The sequence below is a fragment of the Eschrichtius robustus genome, chromosome 8 (genome assembly GCF_028021215.1).
Source record: "Eschrichtius robustus isolate mEscRob2 chromosome 8, mEscRob2.pri, whole genome shotgun sequence".
NCBI lineage: Eukaryota > Metazoa > Chordata > Mammalia > Artiodactyla > Eschrichtiidae > Eschrichtius > Eschrichtius robustus.
In genome coordinates this window covers 106,716,017-106,734,503 of record NC_090831.1, presented here as the reverse complement: position 1 = coordinate 106,734,503, position 18,487 = coordinate 106,716,017, and the positions used below count along the sequence as shown (strand labels likewise).

Genomic DNA, 18,487 nt, shown 5'->3' with positions numbered 1-18,487 from the left:
CGTGGAGAATGGGGTGACGTGTAAAGCCAGGCCCACTTTATTCCTGGTAACCTGACCCCAATGTTTGGGGCATATGACCCGGATGTGAATGGCCACCGGAGCCAGCCAGTATGGAATGGGCTGGAGGGACCTTCCCCCACCCAGGACACTCACCTGTGACTTTGGCCTTGAAGGGGCTGCCCACGATGTGCTGGGGGCCACCATACTTGATGGCAATGAGGTAGTTGCCAGGGGCCATGGGAGTGTAAGTGACCACGTGGCCCTCAGGACATTCCCGACAGTCCAGCTGCACCTTGGAGGGGCCGTCGATGGTGACAGACAAGGCCCCCGAGCCCGCATTCAAGGTGTTGACAATGAACTCCGATGACACTCCTGGGGACCAGAGGTAGCAAGGGTGTAGACAGGAAGGGCTTGGGGCCCAGAACTGGGATGGGCCCAGGCTCCCCGGAGCAGGTCTGTGGCGGGACTCGGGCTCAGCAGCGCTGCCCCGCCTCTGGGGCACACCAATGTCCACCCCTCCTCCCCAGCCCTAGGCACTCACCTGTAGTGCCTCCCTCGAGCCCAGGACCATAGGCTGACACCAAGCCTGGGTCCCCAGCCTGGCTCTGCTCCCCAACTCGGATCTTGAAGGGACTGCCAGGGATGTGGGCGCCGTTGAACTTGACGTCAATGGAGTGGACGCCATTCTCATGGGGGATGAAGCGGATGGTGTGCTTGTCTGTGGGTCAGAGGTTGGTGGGTGAGCCTTTGTCCTTCCCTCCCCTTCCCAGAAGGCCCTAGCCTGGCAGGGGCAGGGCCAGCTCACCACTGTCCAGCTCGGAGACGTAGCACTCCTCCACCGCACCCGAGGGCGTGTGCACCCTAGCATCAATCACGCCCCGTGCACCGTTCAGCTGCACCGCAAAGGACGCCGGCTGGTTCACCTTGAGCCCCGTCTCCTGCAGAGGCCACAGAGGGTGCTCAGACTCCTAGGAGGGTCTGGAGGGCTCGTCTCTGCAGCCCCGCACTGATCTCACTGCACGCCCAGCCCAGACGCTCCCTCCTCCCGCCCCCAGCCCGGACCTGCCGCCCGGCCCAGCTCAGGGAGGCTCTGAACAGGGCTGTGAGGGGAGGTGGAGGCTGGGTCTGTGGCCTTGGCATCCACCTGCTATGAGGTGGGGCCACCTGGCTGTGGCTGGGCATGGTGGGGATGAGACATGATGTGCCCTGTCCTGGTTGAGGAGGTAAGACCCAGAAACCATAAAGCAGGCCTGTCGGCAGAGAAGCCAGTGCTAGGACGGTGCTGTGTGTGGACTGCAGACACTCAGTAGCTGGGATGAGGAAGGAGGGGTGTGGCCTAGACTGCCCTGGGGGCACTCAATGGGGGAGGTGGGCCAATGGGGAGGCTCCCAGGGGAGGTGAAGATTGGGGCACAGAGCCCAGTTCTAGAGCAGGGGTAGGGGACCGGGGAGGAGAGGCACAAGGGCTCCTGAGGGGCAGCTAGAAGGGGGAATGGAGCCCCCTGCTGTACAGACACTGGGAGAGAGGGAACATCTGTCTGTCTGGACCTTCCAAGGTCACTGCTAAGTCCCTGGCCACATGGGCCTGCCATCCTTTGCTTCTGCCCATCTCTCAGGGTGGCAGAGGGGCCGCACTCCCAGGCACACACCTGGAGGCTAGTGACGGTGAGACGGCGAGCGTCGTCTGAGAGGGAGGCCACGGGTACCACAAAAGGGCTGTCTGGGATGTGCTCATCGTTGAACTTGATGGAGACCTCATAGTCACCTGGGGAGGGAAGGCCAATCAGCACAGGCCCCAGGACTGGGGACAGCAGGGTGGAACCCCCTCCACCCTGGCCTCATCCCAGAACAAGCTCCGGGGTTGGAGCTCAGCTCTGGAGACAGACGTGCATTCCCAGGAGTGTGGGGTGGAGGGAGACAGGGCAGAGAAAGAGCGGCATCCCAGGTGAAGAGTTGGTTCAGTAGCCCCATCTCCTGCCTGGGCGAGCAGAAACCCAGTCTGGAAGGTCAGACAGGCCCAGCCCCGTGGTGGACACCCACCTGGTTCCTGGACGACATAGGAGACCCCACAGGAGCCATCTTTGCGGTCCTCAAATGCAATCTCCGCCTTGCTGGGACCCTCCACAGCAATAGACAGGCCCCCGGCACCCGCTTCTCGGGTCCAGATGCTGAACTCAGCTGGAGATGGAAACGGGACAGGGGCGGCTCCTCAGCACCATCGTCCACCCTGGTGGCTGCCCTGCCCCCGCCCCCCGTCCTGGCCCCCTGCCCCTTACCTGGCACGCCGGCCACCCCTCGCTCCAGCCCTGTGCCTCCAGCTCGCACCTTGTGGGCACCGCCTTCACCCAGCGGCCCCACGGTGAACTGAAAGGGGCTGCCTGGCACATGCTGGCCGCGGTACTTGACCGTGACCGTGTGGGGCCCCATCTCCTGGGGCACAAAGCGCACACTGTACGCGCTGTCCTCCCCCTCCACGATCTCTGCGGCTTCCGTCTTGCCTGATGGGCTGGTCACCTGTGCGGTCATGTCCTGAGAGCTGGCCTCACCTGCAGCGGGTGGGGAGTGTCAGGGCGACACGGGGGCTGCTCCTGGCCCTGGCCCTTCCCTCCCTCCCTCAGTAAAACCCCCTCCTCCACTCAGACCAACAGCCTCCCCCTCCTGTCCCACGAGACGGAGAGCCCAGCCTCCCCGTGAAGACCCCAGCCCGGCCCCGCTCACCCTCCTGCTGCCGGGTGATGCTGCCAAAAGAGCCCAGGCGCTCCCGGCCCAGGAAGTCCCCGAAGACGGCGGGGAAGGGGTCTCCGCCAACCTGGGTGGACTCCTCCACCCGCACCTCGCGCTTGGTCTCCCCGCCCCGAGTCTTGCTGATCTCCGTGCGCTCTGTGCGGGTGTACGTGTGGCTGCTGCGCGTGAAGGTGCGCGTCAGGCGCTCCTGGGCCGACACCATCTGGAACCAGTTCCCTGTGCGACGCGTGGAGCGAGGTGAGAAACGAGCCAGCAGGACAGAGGCCGTGGGGGCAGGCCCTGGGCCTTCCCCATCGCCCTGCCACCACCCCCCACCGGCTCCTTCTGCCTCCCACCTGGGATCTTGAGGTTGAGGTCACAGGTGCTGCCGATGGTGGCAATGGACGGCGCCTGCCTGCGCCGGGTGATGCTTTCCTTCATGCGGCCCTCGCCGGTAACCTTCACCGTGAAGGGGCTGCCTGTAGGGGAGAAAGGGAGGGTCGGGCGTCTCAGATCACTCGTCGCTGGCCTCCTGGCCTGTCCCAGCGGCAGCCCAGCACCTTACCAGGCACGTGCTTGTCGGCAAACTTGATGTTGATGATGTAGGTGCCGGGTTCAGTGGGGCAGTAGGTAACTTTGCACGTGCCGTCCTCCATATCCTCACAGTTGATGTCCACCTTGCTAGGGCCTTCAATACTCAGCCCCAGGCCCCCATAACCTAGCGGGGAACAAGGGACGCGTCTCCCTCAGTCCCCACTGCCGTTCTGCTCCCCCCTCCCCAAACTACAGGCTCCGTCCAGAACAGGCACCCAAGGTGTATCACAACCACTAACAAAAGATGGCTCAGCAGGAGGAGAAGGGGTGAGCCAGGCACTGACCCAGAGGGTCGGGGATAGGTAGTCTGGAAAATTCCTTAAGGCAGGCCTCTTGGGTTCTAGTGAGCAAGGAAGAGACAAACTCAGTAAAGCTGAGCTTTCTCTGAAACATGGGAGAAGTGACATGGGGACATTCACTCTCCCCAAAGGAGCCCCAGAATGTGAATCTCAGCAGAGAACGGCCAGGAAGTTCGGGGAGGAGTGTATGGCCAAGGGGCACAGGCCAGGAAAGGACCAGTCGTCACTGGAGGCACCAGCTGAAATGAGGGGTCTCTGGGGCATGAAGCACCTGCATTACGAGTGTCCACGATGAACTCCGCCACCTGGAACGTGTGTCCCTCGGACAGGCCCTTGCCCCAGACCCGCACCTTGCTGGCATCCCCGATCTCAGACGGTCCCACCAGGATCTTGAAGGGGCTGTTGGTGACGTGCTTGCCGCTCTTACGCACACTCACCACGTGCTCCCCAACCTCCTTGGGGGTGAAGGAGATGCCTGTTGGGAGGGAGGTCAGGCATGAATGGAGCCCTGGGCATGGCAGTGTTCCTTCGCGGGTGTCCCCGCCTTCCTCCCCCCACCCCCGCCGCCCCGGGCCCCTCCTGTGGCCCCTTGCTCACCAATGTGCCGGTTGGGCAGGCGCTTCAGCAGGCAGGGCTCCTCGTTGCCCGAGGGGGCACGGATGCTGGCGGTCAGCAGGCTCAGGTCACTCTCGGTGATCTTCAGTGACACATCCGTGGAGGTGCCCACGTTCAGCTGTGACGTCCTCATCGAGTCATCGCCTGGGGGAGAGTTGGCATGTCAGGCGGTGTGACTCCAGGCAGGCCCTGCCCTCATGGAGATCAGGAGACTTCCTGGCAGCCCCTGCTGGACTCAGCAGAGACTGGGGACCACCCAGAGGCACAGAGAGACCAGGGAGAGCGCAGTCTCCATTCACACCCAGCTCCTCTGGGGATGCCCCAGTCCTGAATGGGTTAAATCCCTAATTTACACGAATGTAAATCCTGAGTCACATGATTGTGTGGAACCAAAAAACTAGACTGGGCCAGACAGCCCAGACCCCTTTCCCGCTGTGTGGCTCTGATCAAGTTGCTCAGCCCCTCTGGGCCTACTGCCTTCCTCATCTATCAAAAGGGATTATCAGTACCCTGACATAAAAGACTCAACAAGATATGTTTTCAGAGGGTGGCTGGATGTTTCTCACCTGCTCTAGAGGATAGAGTGTTCCTTACATGTATCCAAAAATGACCTCTTCCACCTCGAGGGGGCCCTACCCTAATGCCCCGGTGACTTGAACATGCTGGGCTTGCACATCCGTTGTGTGCTGGGGTGTGTGCGGCAGGCTGTGTGCCCACACGTCCACCCACCTGTGATCTTGGCTGTGAAGGGGCTCCCCGGAATGTGCTTGTCGTCAAAGCGCACGATGATGCTGTAGTCTCCAGGTGCCGTGGGGAGGTAGGACACGGTGCAGGTGCCATCCTTGTTGTCCTTGCAGGTGATCTCTGCCTTGGACGGGCCCTCCACGGCCAGGGACAGACCCCCTGTGGGCGGAGGGAGGGCTGAGCTCAGAGGTCCTGCCCTCACCCCTGCACTGGCTGCCCTCACCCAGCTCCCCTCACCTTCCCCAGCATCCTTGGTGACAATGGTGAAGGTGGCCGGCTTGTTGACCATGCCGTGGCTCAGGCCTGGCCCATAGGCACTGACGTGGCGGCTGTTGATGGCATCCACGTAGAACTGCAGGGGGCTCCCTGGGGGTGGTCGGAGAAAGAGGGCTGGGTCAATAGGACAGGAGCTGCCTGAGCCCACCTCGGCCCCCGCACCTCCCCACAGGCTCCCTGCTGAGCCCTGCATCTCTGCCACAGGGGCCTCCCACCAGGGCACCAGACTTCCCAGGCCTCACATGGTGTCTGCACACAGCAGGTGCTCAATAAAGATTTGTTGAAAGAAGGCAGATGAGGATGAAGTCACTATGGGCTCCTCTCAGCCCAGCCAAGCCCAGCCTGGCCCCCGACTCACCAGGGATGTGGTTGCCGTCATACTTGATCCCCATCTGGTGCAGGCCTTTCTCGGTGGGTGCGTACCTCACCGTGATGGTGCCATCCTTGTTGTCAGTGATGCTGGGCCGGGCGGTCTTCCCGGAGGGCATCCGTACCTCCCCTGCCAGACAGACAGTTAAGTGGGGGACCCCAGTTTCTCCTACCTCAACCCCCTCTGCTGTCCCAGGCTCCCACTCCTGTGTGGTTCTGCTTCTACCCCAGAGGTCAGGCACCAGGAGACAGCCTGGAGCATCAGGATGAGCCCTGACCTGGGAGACAGAAGGCTGGAGTCAGTTCCAGCTCTGCTCAACTTGCTGGGTAGCTTACTTCTCTGCTCTGGGCCCCAGCTTTCATCTCTAAAGAAGGAGCTGGGCCTGGACGCAGGTGTCCTCCCTTTGAGCCCTCATGCCTCAAGGCCCCGGGGCAGTACCTGTGAGCTCCCCTTTCTGCACAGTGAAGGGGATGACCAGGTTGAAGGGTCTCAGCATGGACTCCATGGGCTCCACGGGCACCACTGGCTCCTCTGTGGCCTGTGGCAGGTGAGAGGGAAAGTCATTGGCTGGGGAAGGCCTGGGGAGCTTGGCCTGAGCCATGACTGAAGTCAGAGAAAATGAGCAAAGAAAAAGATGGTTAATGGTGAAACCAGAGGGCAGGAGAGGCACGTCAGCCGCAAGAGAAGAGGTGCCGTGCCCAGCTTGGGGATCCGTCTGCCCAGCCTGACTCCCGCCTGCTCCCCAAGATGACCCCAAAACCATGCCCCAGTCCTGGCCACTGAAGAAGAGAAAGAAGAAATGAAGGAAGAGAAGGAGGGGAGTGAGGTGTGGCCTGGGTGGGAGGTGGCAGTACCCAGTGTGCAGGGTAGGTAATGGGCCGGTGCAGCTGCAGCAAGTCAGAGGGCTCCTCCACGTGGGGCATGGAGTCACACGCCTGGGAAGCCAGGCGCGGGAGGGCACAGGACGTAGCAAGCCGGTACACGCCAGCTCGAGTGACCATGAGCTGACGCAGAGAATGGCCCAGGGACCTGAAATCCCGGGCTGCCCACGGGGCAGGATGGATATCTTGGGTGCTTTACCCTCTGGAGGGCTTCATCGTCCTGCAGGGCCACCCTGGGGAGATGTACAGGGACAGTGGGCCCGAGGGTCAGAAGGAACACGGCAAGTTCCACCAGAGAGAGCTGACCAACCACCAGAGGGGCCTGAAGCAGGGCTGTGCTCACCTCCTGGGTTGGGAGGCTGCAGGGAAAGCAAAGACTTGACTCTGGGGCATTCTGGGTCCCGGATCCATCAGACGTGGGGAGAGGTTCTGGGATGCCCTGCTACCACTAAGAGGGCCCGGCCCACCTCCCCAGCCGCCCTAGTCCCACTGTGGCCGCGGAGCTTACCAGCACGTGGAAGGGACTGTTGGGGACGTGCTCGCCTCCAAAGCGGATGGTGATGACGTACTTGCCCGGCTTGGGCGCTGTGTAGTAGATGTCGAAGGTGCCGTCGTGGTTCTCAACCACATCCACATCGAGCTCCGCCCCATCCGGCGTGGACACTGTGCACGTCACCTTCCCCTTGCCTGCTGCCTTGGCGTCCACCGTGATCACCGTCTCCTCCCCAATCTGGATGCGGGGGCCCAGGCAGGCACCTGCCACACAGGAGTGCCCGGTCAGGGGTCCGCGGTACCTGTGCCCAGCCCCCCGCAGTTCCCAGCTCCCCCACCACCTCAGCCCACAGCAGAAAGAGAGGAGAAGGGGCACTCACCCAGGCCGTGGCCTCCAATGGACACTGGAAATGGAGAAAAGTGTAAGCCACACAGTGCTCAGGATGGGGGTGGGGAGGGGGAGGGGCAGGGGAGGCGGGGTGAGTGCCCACCTGTGACCAGGCACTTGCTGGCGTCCCCAGTGGGCAGGGCATGGATGCGGAAGGGCGAGTAGGGGATCTCATCGCCGCCATACTTGATGGTGATGGTGTACCGGCCACTCATGTCCGGGAGGTAGGACACGGTGTACGTGCCATCCCCATTGTCTCGGATGTTGGCCTTCTTGGGCTTACCCTCAGGGTCCTGGGGGAGGAGCAGAGGTCAAGGCCGGCCTGTGCCCAGAGCCTGACCTGAGAGAGGGGCGGCACATGGACTCACCAGGATCTGGACAGTGAGCAAGCCCTCCCCAGCATCGCGGGCATCGATGGTGAACTCCACAGGCAGGCTGGCAGGGATGCCAGAGGCATTAAGCCCGGGGCCGCTGGCCCGCACCTTGCTGGCATCGTGGGCTGGAAGCACCTTGATCTTGAAGGGGCTTGAGGGGCAGAAGGGACGGACAGTTGGCTCAAGCTCGGGGGCAGAGGGAATCCCGTCTCGTTTGGGGCCTGGAGTCCTCCCCACATTCATGAGCAGGGGAGATGACAACTGGCAGGGAGGAGGGACCAGGTCACAGCCTGAGTCTGGGGGAGGGTCACACAGGTGTGCCCCTGACAAAGCCTGAGCATTTCTTCTCCATTCTCCAGGAGGATGCTGTGAACTCTTTAAAGAGGAGGATGCAGGAGGCTGCCCTCTCCCACCTTTTTGTAGCTACATGGTGCCTTTTCCCAAGGCACTAATTTTGTAAATTTTGTATCTACATGGGGGGACAGCCCAGCCAGAGGAGAGCCCCTGGGGGTGTGCCACCTCCGGGGTGGAGAAGACAGGCAGGGGGCCCTGAGGAAGAGCGGGATGGGGCAGCAGAGACAGGGTGAGGCGAAGACAAGTAGGAGGGGTGTTTCCAGGGCCCTGCAGTGGCCCTGCAGGTGTGGCCCTGGTGGGCGCTCCCCAGAGCTCAGCACAGCACAGGAGCCCAAAGCTGGGCCTCACCTGCGTGGCACCTCCTGGTCGGCGTACTTGACAGCTACTGTGTAGGGCCCGTCGGTGGCTGGGGTGTAGTGGACGGTGTGAGTGCCATCTCCATTGTCACGCACCTCCACAGGCTCAGCCACACCTGGGCAAGGGGAGCAGGGTCAGCAAAGCCTCTTGGCACCCTTTCTGCCTCCCTCCACCCTGCCCCAGACATTCCATACCTGTGGGGCTCAGCACGGCCACCTGCAGGGCGGCCCGGCCAGCTTGGCTGCAGTCCACCCTGAAGGTCTGGGGTACCCGGGCCCTGACACCGGCTCCCAGCCCTGGGCCTGAGCACTTCACCTTCCCAGGGTCCACCACATCCTTCACTGGCACCCGGAATGGACTCCCTGCAAGGAGAGGGACATCAGCCCCTACCCCCTGCCCAGGAGGGTCTCCCTGACACCGAGGAACGAGGAGGAGGACGCCTTCCCTGCCTTTGAAATGCCCCAGGGAGACCAGACCAAATGTGCAAAGGCTTAGGGACTTGCTAAGAAAATGTAAACAAGGAAAAATAAACTTGGCTACTTGGCTACAGACTGCGGCTGGGCAAATCACTTATTTAGACCACAAGCCTGGAAGAAGGCCTTCCTAAATTAGTAAAATGTTAAAAGTGGAGTATTTGTAAAAGAAAATGCATTTTTGCCAGCGTGAAATTAGATGAGGAGAAATGTCCAATTTCAGCAGGCCCGAGTTATGCGATAATTGAAGACATAACCCCGCCCTCCCCACCCCTACCCCTGCCCCTGCCCCGAGCAACTCGGCCACACAGGAGGGCAGTGGGGTTCCCTGCTTTGCAGACAGTGAGAGGGAGAGGGTGTGAGAGGCTGTCCTTGCTGAGCCAGCGACAGAGGCTTGGGCTGTGTCTGAGTGACCGAACCCACGAGGTCTGGCGCTCCAGACAAAGGGCCAAGACACCAGTGCTGGACCTCTGGGAATGAACTGCGCCCACCGCCCTGCCTCTTGGTCATGACCGCAGCAATTGCCTGCTCCACGTCCTCCCTGCTGGCTGGGCTCGGGGCTTTCCTGCTCTAGGGATGAGTCCCCACACCTGACTTCCTTCCAGTTTCTCTCTCGCTGAGCAGGCCTCCTGCTGCCCTCCCCGAGTCCCACCGATCCCGTGCACACCTGGGATGGGCCGGCCCCCGAAGGTGATGTTGACGTCGTAGTCTCCAGGGGTGAAAGGGATGTACTCCACGGTGCAGCTACCATCCTTGTTGTCCTTGCAGGACATCTTGGCTTCCGACGGGCCCTCAATGGCTAGGCCCAGGCCCCCAGTGCCAGCTCCCCTACAAGATGACACCCCTATATCAGCTCCGCTAGGACCAGTGAGTGGGGATGGAGGAGAAGCTGAATGGGGGCTGGGGGCCCAGCTGAGAAGGGACTAGCTACAGGGGCTGGGACACTGGGGGAGGTTTGCACCCTTGACAGGGGATAGGCTGGGGATGAGGCACACACAGAAGGATGAAGGGGGAGGGCAGGTGGCTAGGATCAGGGTGGCCACAGCATCAGGGTCAAGGTTAGGAAAGGTGGGGGGAGGAATACCTCGTTTCCACAGTGAAGCGGTTAGCCTTGTTGACCAAGCCACCCTCCAGGCCTGGCCCAAAGGCCCGGACGCGAGTGGGGTCACAGCCCTCAGTCACGCCCACTCGGAAGGGGCTCTTGGGCACAGCTACGTCATCATACAGCACCTCCACCAAATGCACTCCTGGAAGTCAGCCACACGGTGCAAGTCAGGGTGTGTGAGGCCCCTACCTCCCCAACCCCCTGAAAATGCTGGCATCAGATCCCCACCGGCCCCGCTCAGCCCAGCCCCTCACCCTCTTCATAGGCCGTGTACTGCACTCGGTAGGTGCCATCCCCGTTGTCTGTCATGTAGGTGTCCGTCTTAGCGCCCGAGGGGTTGAGTACGCGAGCCGTCACGTGGTTCCCACCCGTGGCTGTTAGGGATCTTGCGTCCACAGTGAACTCAGTGGTCACCTCACGCAGGACACCTGGCTCCCAGGAGACGAGAGCTCAGCATAGGTTGGGGGCAGCCTTCACACAGCTGCTCACCCCTGCCCGCCCTCCCTCCCCAACTCCGAGGCCGCCCCTCCTCCCCACCTGCTGCTCCCCAGCCTGAGCCCTGCCACCCCTCGGCCCTGCGAGCTCCGGGCCCCGCCTCCCACTGCCCCTGCCTCCGCTCCCCTCACCACACAGTGTCACTCTGTTCACCTGAGTCTCCCCACCAGGCTGTGCGCCCCCTGAGGGCGGGTCTGGGTCTTACGTTCCTCTGCACACCCCCCATGCCTAGCCCAGGGTCTGGCCCCCAGCAGATGGTAACTCACAGTCACCGAACTGAGCTGAACTGTCTCCTGACTCATCACCCTCAACCCCAAAGCTTTCCCTCTGTACCATGGAGAGCAAGGTTCTTAGCTTTCTCAGATCAGCCGATGAAAGTTGCGAATCTCCCCAGGAAAATGCAATTTTTTTTGAAGCTCCACGTCCTGCCTTTGGCTTAGGCACCCTCTTCTGGGGTATCTGAGCCCTAAAGACTCAGCACTGCCCCAAAGCCCTCCCTTCACCACCCCCAAGCCCTCAGCCCTGCTTCCCTCCCTCCCTGACTGGCGATGTGACCAGCTCCAGGCTCCTCTCTCACTCACCGTGGGGCTCCACACCGGGTCCCGAGACCTTGACTCCACTGGTGTCGACAGCGGGCTGCACGTGGACGCGGGTGGGGAATTTGGGTACAGGGTGCCCGCCATACTTGATGGTAATGGTGTAGGTGCCGGGGAAGGCAGGGCTGTAGGTGATGTGGTAGGTGCCATCGGCATTGTTGTGGATCAGCACCTCGGCCTTGACACCGGCGTCCGACAGGATCTCGATGGTCAGCTCAGCCTCGCCCGCCTCCGAGCAGTCCACAGTGAAGGTGGCTGCCTCGCCAGCCTTGCCGCGCTCCAGGCCTGGACCACTGGCCCGCACCTTGCTCGGGTCGAACACGGGCCGGATGGTAGCCTTAAAGGGCGAGCCGGGGATGTGGGCTTCGGCGAACAGGATATTGATGGTGTACTCGCCCGGCTCCGTGGGCAGGTAGCTGACAGCACACGAGCCATCGCCATTGTCCTGGCACTCGATCTTGGCCTCGCAGGGGCCCTCCACGGTCAGCCCCAGGCCACCTGTGCCCGCCCCCTTGGTGTCGATGGAGAAGGGCGCTGGTGTGCCTACCAGCCCGCCCTTGAGACCAGGGCCGTAAGCACAAACCTAAAAGAAGGAACAGGTGTGTGGGCTACCTATACCTGACCTCACCCACGAGGCCCTCATGGCTCTCAAATCAGCTAAGCACTTTCAACTGTAGCAGCTACCACAGGCTGAGTCCTTATAACAATTCCAGGCGAGAAAATGCAGGTAGAGAGATTAAATAATTTGTCCCAGCTGGTGGACCTGGGATTGAAGCCCAGGTCGGATCCAAGGCCAGGCTTTTAATAGCTGAGCTGTCTCGATATAAGCTTTTATATGTAGGATGGATAAACAACAAGGTCCTACTGTATAGCACAGAGCACTATATTCAATAACCTATGACAGGGACTTCCCTGTCCGTCCAGTGGTTAGGACACTGTGCTTCCACTGCAGGGGGCATGGGTTTGATCCCTGGTCGGAGACCTAAGATCCCACATGCTGCTCAGTGCGGCCAAAAAGAAAAAATCCTACGACCAACCATAATGGAAAAGAATATTAAAAAAAAGAATGTACATATATGTATAACTGAATCACTTTGCTGTACAGCAGTAATTAACACAACATTATAAATCAACTATACTTCAATAAAAATACAAAAAACAAAACCAAAAAAAAACTAAGCAGTCTCAAAAGCAGGTCCTGAGGTGGGGGACTGCCTCGGCCCTGGGTCCTTGGTTATGCTCACTCCAGGACATAAGGCCCTCTGGCCTCTGCCCCTGTGACTTACCCAACTTCGCTAGAAGCCCCCAACCCCCAGCTCCCACCAGCCCCTATTTCCTCACCTTGGAGGGGTCAGGGGGCAGGACACCCTCCACGGCGAAGGGGCTGCCAGGCACCGGGTGACCATCGTAGGTGATGTCCACCTTGTAGGGCCCCTCCTCAGGGGGCATGTAGCGCACAGCCTGGGCTTCAGCTCCACCCCCGGGCTCCAGCTTGCAGGGGATTGGTCGTCGGGAGGGTGAGGTCATCCGCACGTCCAGCTGACCCTGACCACCAGCCCCTCGTGTGTTCACAGAAAATGCCTGTTCTTGTCCCACAGCCACCTCTGTGTAGACGGCAAGGGACACCGTGAGCAGAGACTGCAACACACTGCCCACCCCCCCAGCTCTCCTCACTCCCAGGGCAGCTCTTGCCCCACTTACTGCTGTTGAGGCCTTGAACTTTGACTTTGCTGAGGTCCAGCGGGGGTGCCACATTCACCACAAAGGGGCTCTTGGGGACAGGGTCTCCACCATAGGTCACTGTCACTGCCATGTTGCCCTGTTGGGTACAACAGAACTGGGTGGCTTAGGCACAGCCTGGCAACATGCCTTTGGCCGATGTGGACCAGAGGCTCAGAGATCCACAGCAAGAGAGGATGGGAGGCAGGAAAGGGCAAGATCTGGGAGGCTAGATGCAGAACGGGCCCTGTGAGACTGAAGGAAGGAGACCCACGACCCCATAGCCGGGACGGCTGGAGCATGGAGGGGGCGGACACACCTGCTGCACGGCCGTGTACTTGACAGTGTAGGAGTAGTCGTGGTTGTCGATGATTTCAAAGTCTCGCACAGCTTCTCCCTTGGCAGCCCCGGCAAAGTGCACGTCCAGCTTGGCCTTGCCGGCTCCCTTGGTCAGCACCGTGAAGTGAGTGGGCTTCCCAACTTCCACACCTGGGGCGTCACCCCGAGATGGTGGTGAGGGGCTGGCGGCCACCTAGCCCCACCCCCAGCCCAGCCCAGCCCCGACTCGGACACCTACCTGTGCGGTTCAGCCCAGGGCCCTCAGCCTTGACCTTGCTGGCATCATGGGATGGGTCCACCTTGATATGGAAGGGGCTGGCAGGGATCTCCTGGAGGGAGAAAAAGCTTGGTCAGGGTGGACACGAGCAGTCTCTGAAAAAGTGCCCTTTGTTTCCTCTGAGGCACGCTGCCTACACATAGGAAGTGCGCGATCAACGGCTGTAGAATTGTCCCCAAACGACTGCCTCTTAAGCTGCTGACTGAGATGTGGGCCGGGGCAGGGTGGGGCGTGCAGCCACCCGTGACAACCAAAACCCAAGCGTAGGGTACCTGGTTGGCAAACAACACCATGATGGTGTAGCGGCCGGCCCCTGGGGGTGTGTACTTGACTGTGAAGGTGTCATTGTCATTCTTGATGATGTCAAAGTCGATGTCAGCCTCTGCAGGGCCCACCACGCCGGGGGCGCACTTGATGCCAATGCTCACATCGCCTGAGAGGAGGCAGGCACGAGGCCATGAGTCGGGGGCTCAACAACCTCCTGCACTTGACCAGTCCCACTACAGCTGGGACCAGGTGGAGGGTACCAGCACCTCCCACCCAGACCCCGCCCGGCCCCGCCCGGCCCCGCCCGGCCCCGCCCCACTCCCTGGTCCTCAGCGCACCTTGCCCCGCCTCGCTGCAGTCCACCGTGAAGTAGGTGGGCTCATTAGCCTTGAGGCCTGTCTTCTCCACGCCAGGGCCGTACACCTTCACCCGCTCGGGGTGACTGCCCTCTCCCACGTTTACCTGGGGGAAGAGTCGGTGGTCAGCACGGTGCCCCTCCCTCAAGGTCTATCCCCTTCCCTAGCACTTCCAAGCCCAGCCTTAGCAGGACCAGTCTTAGCATCTTCGCAGGGGCCTTGAGGTGGGGAGCGATGACAGGGCCCAGGGACAGCCAACATCTCCTGTGTGAGGCTCTGCCCTCCCTCTGGGGCCCCTGGCAGTGGGCACGGGGCAGGGAGCAAAGGACATACCCGGAAGGGGCTCTTGGGGACGTTGACGCCTCCCCAGGAGATGATGATGGTGTGCTTAATGGGCTTGGTGGGCACGTAGGAGCAGCGGAAGGTACCATCGCCATTCGGGATGACCTTGATGTCAATGGGGCAGCCCTCTGCGTCCTGTGGGCATCAACCAAAGCAAGGTTCTTGGAGTGCCCCGGCCTCCTAGAGCACCAGCGCCCTCTGCTGGCCGTGGGCCATCCTCCTTACCCACCGCCGACCCACTCACAGGCCCCGCCCAGCCACAGACCTCAGACCAGGAGAGTCTAGTGCCACGAGCTCTGGTGGCCAGGGTGCACCCTGGGAACAGGGAGGCCAGGCTCTAGGCCATCTATGTGGCCTGGTCTCACAGCCTAGGTCTCTGAAATGTGTTGTCAGGGGAAAGGCTCAGCTAAATCAACGTTCCTAAAATTGAATAAATAACCTTTTAAAGAAGAATCATCCTCTTGGACCCAAGAACATATTCATTAACCTCGAGGGGTCAGTGGACACCATCGTGAGAAACTCAGCTGGGAAACCAATGTCTTACTCAGTCAAATCATCTTTCAATTGCAAATTATTAGTACAAAAATATACATTTGGTAAAATATGTTTTTAAGATTATCATCAATAAGAAAACACAAAACTTTAAATTTTCCATAGTTCTAATGGAGCCATGAGAATCAGTCCTGTGATGCCTGGAGGCCCCTTTCTCTAACTTGCCCCACCCTCCCAGGGTCCCTGCTACAGCGGCGAGGGGCACAGAGATGGGGCAACACCCCACCTGGGCATAGAGCTTCAGGTCTCCCTTGCCAGCAGCACGGGCATCAATGGTGAACTCTGCTGGCTTGTCCACGATGCAGCCAGTGGGCTCCAGGCCGGGCCCAAAGGCCTTCACCTGCGCAGGGGCAAGAGCGGAGGGCTGGGTTGGGGACTGGAGGAGGGCCAGTTCACCTTGCCCCAGGCCCGCGGGAGCTGGGACCCCCACCTTGTCCGGGAAGCAGTCGGGTGGAGCTGGCTGGATGTGGGCAATGAAGGGCGAGTCTCGAATGTCCTCATCGTCGCAGATGACGTGCACGGCGTACTCCCCTGGTTCTGTGGGCCAGTACCGCACGTCGCAGGAGCCATCGCCCTTGTCATCACACTCGATCTTGGCCTGTGAAGGCCCCTCAATGGAGAAGCCTAGGTGAAAGATGGGGAGGGTCAGAGGGCACAAGAAGCAACTTGGACACTCAGGCAGGTCCCCGGGGCCTCACTCTCCCAGCGTCACCACCCCGATCACCCCACGTCCCATCTCCCAGTCTCATCTCAACACTCGCTAGCACTCCCACCTCCTGACCCCAGTCACTCCCCAGTGTCCTTCCATCACACCACTCCCCCGCATTCCCACCTATCACCACCCCAGCCACTTACCCAGCGTCCCCACCTCCGTGCCAATGGCCTCCACCACAAAGTCGGCTGACTTGCCCACCTGGCCAGTTTCCAAGCCGGGACCCCAGGCCCGCACCTTCTGCACTCCTGCCTCTGGGCTCACCTGCACCTCAAAGGGGCTGGGCAAAGAGGGAGCTGGTGTCCACGCTGGGAGCTGCCCCCACCAGAGGTACTCCTCCCCCTCCCTTCCCTCAGAGTCCCAGGCAGCCCACCTCCCTCTCCCACCCTTTGAGGGCCCAGACCTGGAGGCACGGGGGCCGCATGGTGCTTACCTGCGGGGAATGGCATAGCCTCCCCATGTGATGGTCACCGCGTACTTGCCAGGCACCACGGGGTAGTACTCGCACTCGAACACACCGTCCCCAGCCTCCCGCACCTTCACCGGCTCCTCTGTGCCTTCTGAGGAGGTGTGGGAAGTGGGGGGGGGGGGTCAATGCTCTGCGAGTCCCAGCTGTGCTCAGTCCCCTCAAGGACCCTTGGGACCCAGGCCCAGCCTGAGGATAGTGCTGCTAGCAGGCACTGTGTAGTAGGCACTGTGTAACAGCCCAGGGCAGCACACCGAGAGAGCAGCATTCCCAGCTTGCACACTGGGAGATGGAGACAGAGGTCAGACGATGTGCCTAAGGTCCCAGGGAGCCTCTGGTCAGTGTCTCTTTGGAGCCCCCCAGGGGGGCATGGTGCTGACCGTCACTGCCCTCAGGGGCTCAGAACCACTGGCTGTATTTCCTCCCTGTGCCCCGACTCCCACCACGGCCCTGGGCCCTGGCACTCACTTGGTCCCTTGACTGTGACCTTGAGCTCCCCGCTGCCAGCACCCTTGGTGAACACCTTGAAGTCAGCCACCTCTTTGACACGCACGCCCTTGGGCTGCAGGCCCCGCCCAGAGGCGCGGCAGGCATTGGGGTTACAGGCTGGGAGGGAGAAGAGAGGCGATGCTGGGGGCGCCGAGAGGCCCTAGACAGAGCCTCAGCCCTCACCTCTCATCCCCCACCTCGCTGTGCACAGTCCCCCTGACGCCCCCCAGGCACAGGCCATGGCCTCATGCAACCCTCCCCCGTGCTCCCTGGTACCCCCGACACAACTAGGGCTGCCGAGAGCCATGCTGGGCAGGGAGCTGGCCACGGTGCCCCCAGCCCCCCTCATCAGGCTGCTCACAAGAAACCCTTCCCACCGGGCTCCTCGGAGTCAGTGTCGCTTGGGACAAAGGCAGGGCAGAGCCTGAGCAGAGACTGGAGCAAAGAGAGACAGGAAAGGGCCTTTCACCTACCCCAAGCCACCCACCTAGAGCCATCTGAGCCTTCCCAGAGCCAACACAGCAGCTTTAGGAACTAAGTCATGCCACAAAACACTCAGCAACACCATGGAACAAGAGATACGCATATAACCGGAAGCCTGCCACAGATCACAGGCGATGCACGGAAGTCAGCCTGCCACAGGACACTGCTAGTGGCAATGAACCCAGACTTTGCCACCGAACACAGGCCAAAGAACGGTGATCTCAGCCTGCCACGGAACCCATAAAATGGCATGGAACCCACGGGCTGCCACCAAACAGGCAACGACATATAACCCAGGCCTGCCACAGAACACAGACAATGGCAGAGAATCCAGGTACGGCCACAGAACAGGCAACGGCACGGAACCCGGAGCCTGCCGTGGAACACAGGCAGTGGCACGGAACGGAGGTCTTATATCACGGAAATCATCAGGCAAGTGGCAAAGAAACTAGATCTGCCACAGAACATAGGCAAAGGCGCGGAACTCGGGGCCTGTCACAGAATGCCACGGAAGGGGGGTCGATTCCACACTGCTTGGGCCATGCCACACAGCACAGGTGAGGCCAGTCAGCTATGGCCATGCCCGGCCCCGCCTCCACTGGAGTGTACTAACGTGGCGTCACTCTCTTGGCCTGGTGGACGATGGGCACGGAGGGGGCGAGCGGCGGCAGGGCCTCTGAATGGCAGAGAGAGGACCAAGTGGGGGGGGGTCACTGCTTGAGGGCCTGGCGTACAGGTGCTCACGTAAATGCCCCCCACCCACGTGGCCCTGTCGCTTCCCCCTCACCCCTTCCACAGCAGCCCCTGTCTGGTATCCTTCACTGTGGCCTCCTGAGCCTCCTGGGGGCAGGGGATGGACAGACGAGCTCTCGAGAGCCCCACCCCTTGGCTCGCTCTTCTGCCCATTTTAAGCCTTCAGATGGCTCCCCACCCGCCCCTGGATGTAGTGCATCATTTCCCGTATATCCTCAGACTCGGAATTCGGAATTCGGTGGCAACGCTCTCTGTGTCCTGGCGTCGGGGAGGGGGATCATGTGGATGGGTGGAGGGCCTTTACCTTCTGCCACGTGGACAGGGAAAGGGCTGCGGGTGATGGGGGCACCGGCGAAGGCCACGTGCACCGTGTGGGGCCCCTCCATCACAGGCCTGTATGTGCAGCGGAACGTGCTGTCGCCCTTGTCCTCCAGGGCCACCTCCACTGTGTCCCGCCGGCCCTGCGGGTCCACGATCACCACGGCAACATCACCAGTGCCGGCCCCTGTCGTGACAACAGCCATCAGCCCTCATTCTGCTTGGGGCTCCCTCACCCTGAGACCACTGCCCTCTGGCTGGGACTCTGACCCAGGCCC

At 61.2% G+C, this 18,487-nt stretch overlaps 1 protein-coding gene across 3 annotated transcripts in view; it reads right to left on the bottom strand.

Moving 5' to 3' along the window:
* Positions 1-18,487, bottom strand: part of FLNC (filamin C) — a 28,311-nt gene that overhangs the window by 1,656 nt on the left and 8,168 nt on the right. The window contains exons 8-46 of one of the 3 annotated variants that reach the window (XM_068549411.1): positions 18,196-18,396; positions 16,635-16,772; positions 16,134-16,260; positions 15,844-15,980; positions 15,419-15,612; positions 15,215-15,328; positions 14,428-14,571; positions 14,077-14,200; positions 13,744-13,904; positions 13,433-13,523; positions 13,175-13,344; positions 12,838-12,955; positions 12,478-12,740; positions 11,122-11,719; positions 10,300-10,473; positions 10,025-10,187; positions 9,608-9,768; positions 8,662-8,829; positions 8,459-8,582; positions 7,751-7,907; positions 7,486-7,675; positions 7,375-7,398; positions 7,011-7,258; positions 6,476-6,556; positions 6,060-6,159; positions 5,610-5,750; positions 5,213-5,341; positions 4,961-5,134; positions 4,214-4,375; positions 3,888-4,091; positions 3,289-3,441; positions 3,080-3,202; positions 2,718-2,960; positions 2,276-2,545; positions 2,040-2,177; positions 1,649-1,764; positions 806-938; positions 542-718; positions 154-372 (exon numbers count right to left, since the gene is read on the bottom strand). In XM_068549411.1, the coding sequence (XP_068405512.1) occupies positions 154-372; positions 542-718; positions 806-938; positions 1,649-1,764; positions 2,040-2,177; positions 2,276-2,545; positions 2,718-2,960; positions 3,080-3,202; positions 3,289-3,441; positions 3,888-4,091; positions 4,214-4,375; positions 4,961-5,134; positions 5,213-5,341; positions 5,610-5,750; positions 6,060-6,159; positions 6,476-6,556; positions 7,011-7,258; positions 7,375-7,398; positions 7,486-7,675; positions 7,751-7,907; positions 8,459-8,582; positions 8,662-8,829; positions 9,608-9,768; positions 10,025-10,187; positions 10,300-10,473; positions 11,122-11,719; positions 12,478-12,740; positions 12,838-12,955; positions 13,175-13,344; positions 13,433-13,523; positions 13,744-13,904; positions 14,077-14,200; positions 14,428-14,571; positions 15,215-15,328; positions 15,419-15,612; positions 15,844-15,980; positions 16,134-16,260; positions 16,635-16,772; positions 18,196-18,396 (6,552 nt within the window). Of the gene's footprint in view, positions 1-153; positions 373-541; positions 719-805; positions 939-1,648; positions 1,765-2,039; positions 2,178-2,275; positions 2,546-2,717; positions 2,961-3,079; positions 3,203-3,288; positions 3,442-3,887; positions 4,092-4,213; positions 4,376-4,960; positions 5,342-5,609; positions 5,751-6,059; positions 6,160-6,475; positions 6,557-7,010; positions 7,259-7,374; positions 7,399-7,485; positions 7,676-7,750; positions 7,908-8,458; positions 8,583-8,661; positions 8,830-9,607; positions 9,769-10,024; positions 10,188-10,299; positions 10,474-11,121; positions 11,720-12,477; positions 12,741-12,837; positions 12,956-13,174; positions 13,345-13,432; positions 13,524-13,743; positions 13,905-14,076; positions 14,201-14,427; positions 14,572-15,214; positions 15,329-15,418; positions 15,613-15,843; positions 15,981-16,133; positions 16,261-16,634; positions 16,773-18,195; positions 18,397-18,487 lie in introns of all 3 variants that reach the window. The other 2 variants (XM_068549410.1, XM_068549409.1) reach the window with 2 other exon arrangements.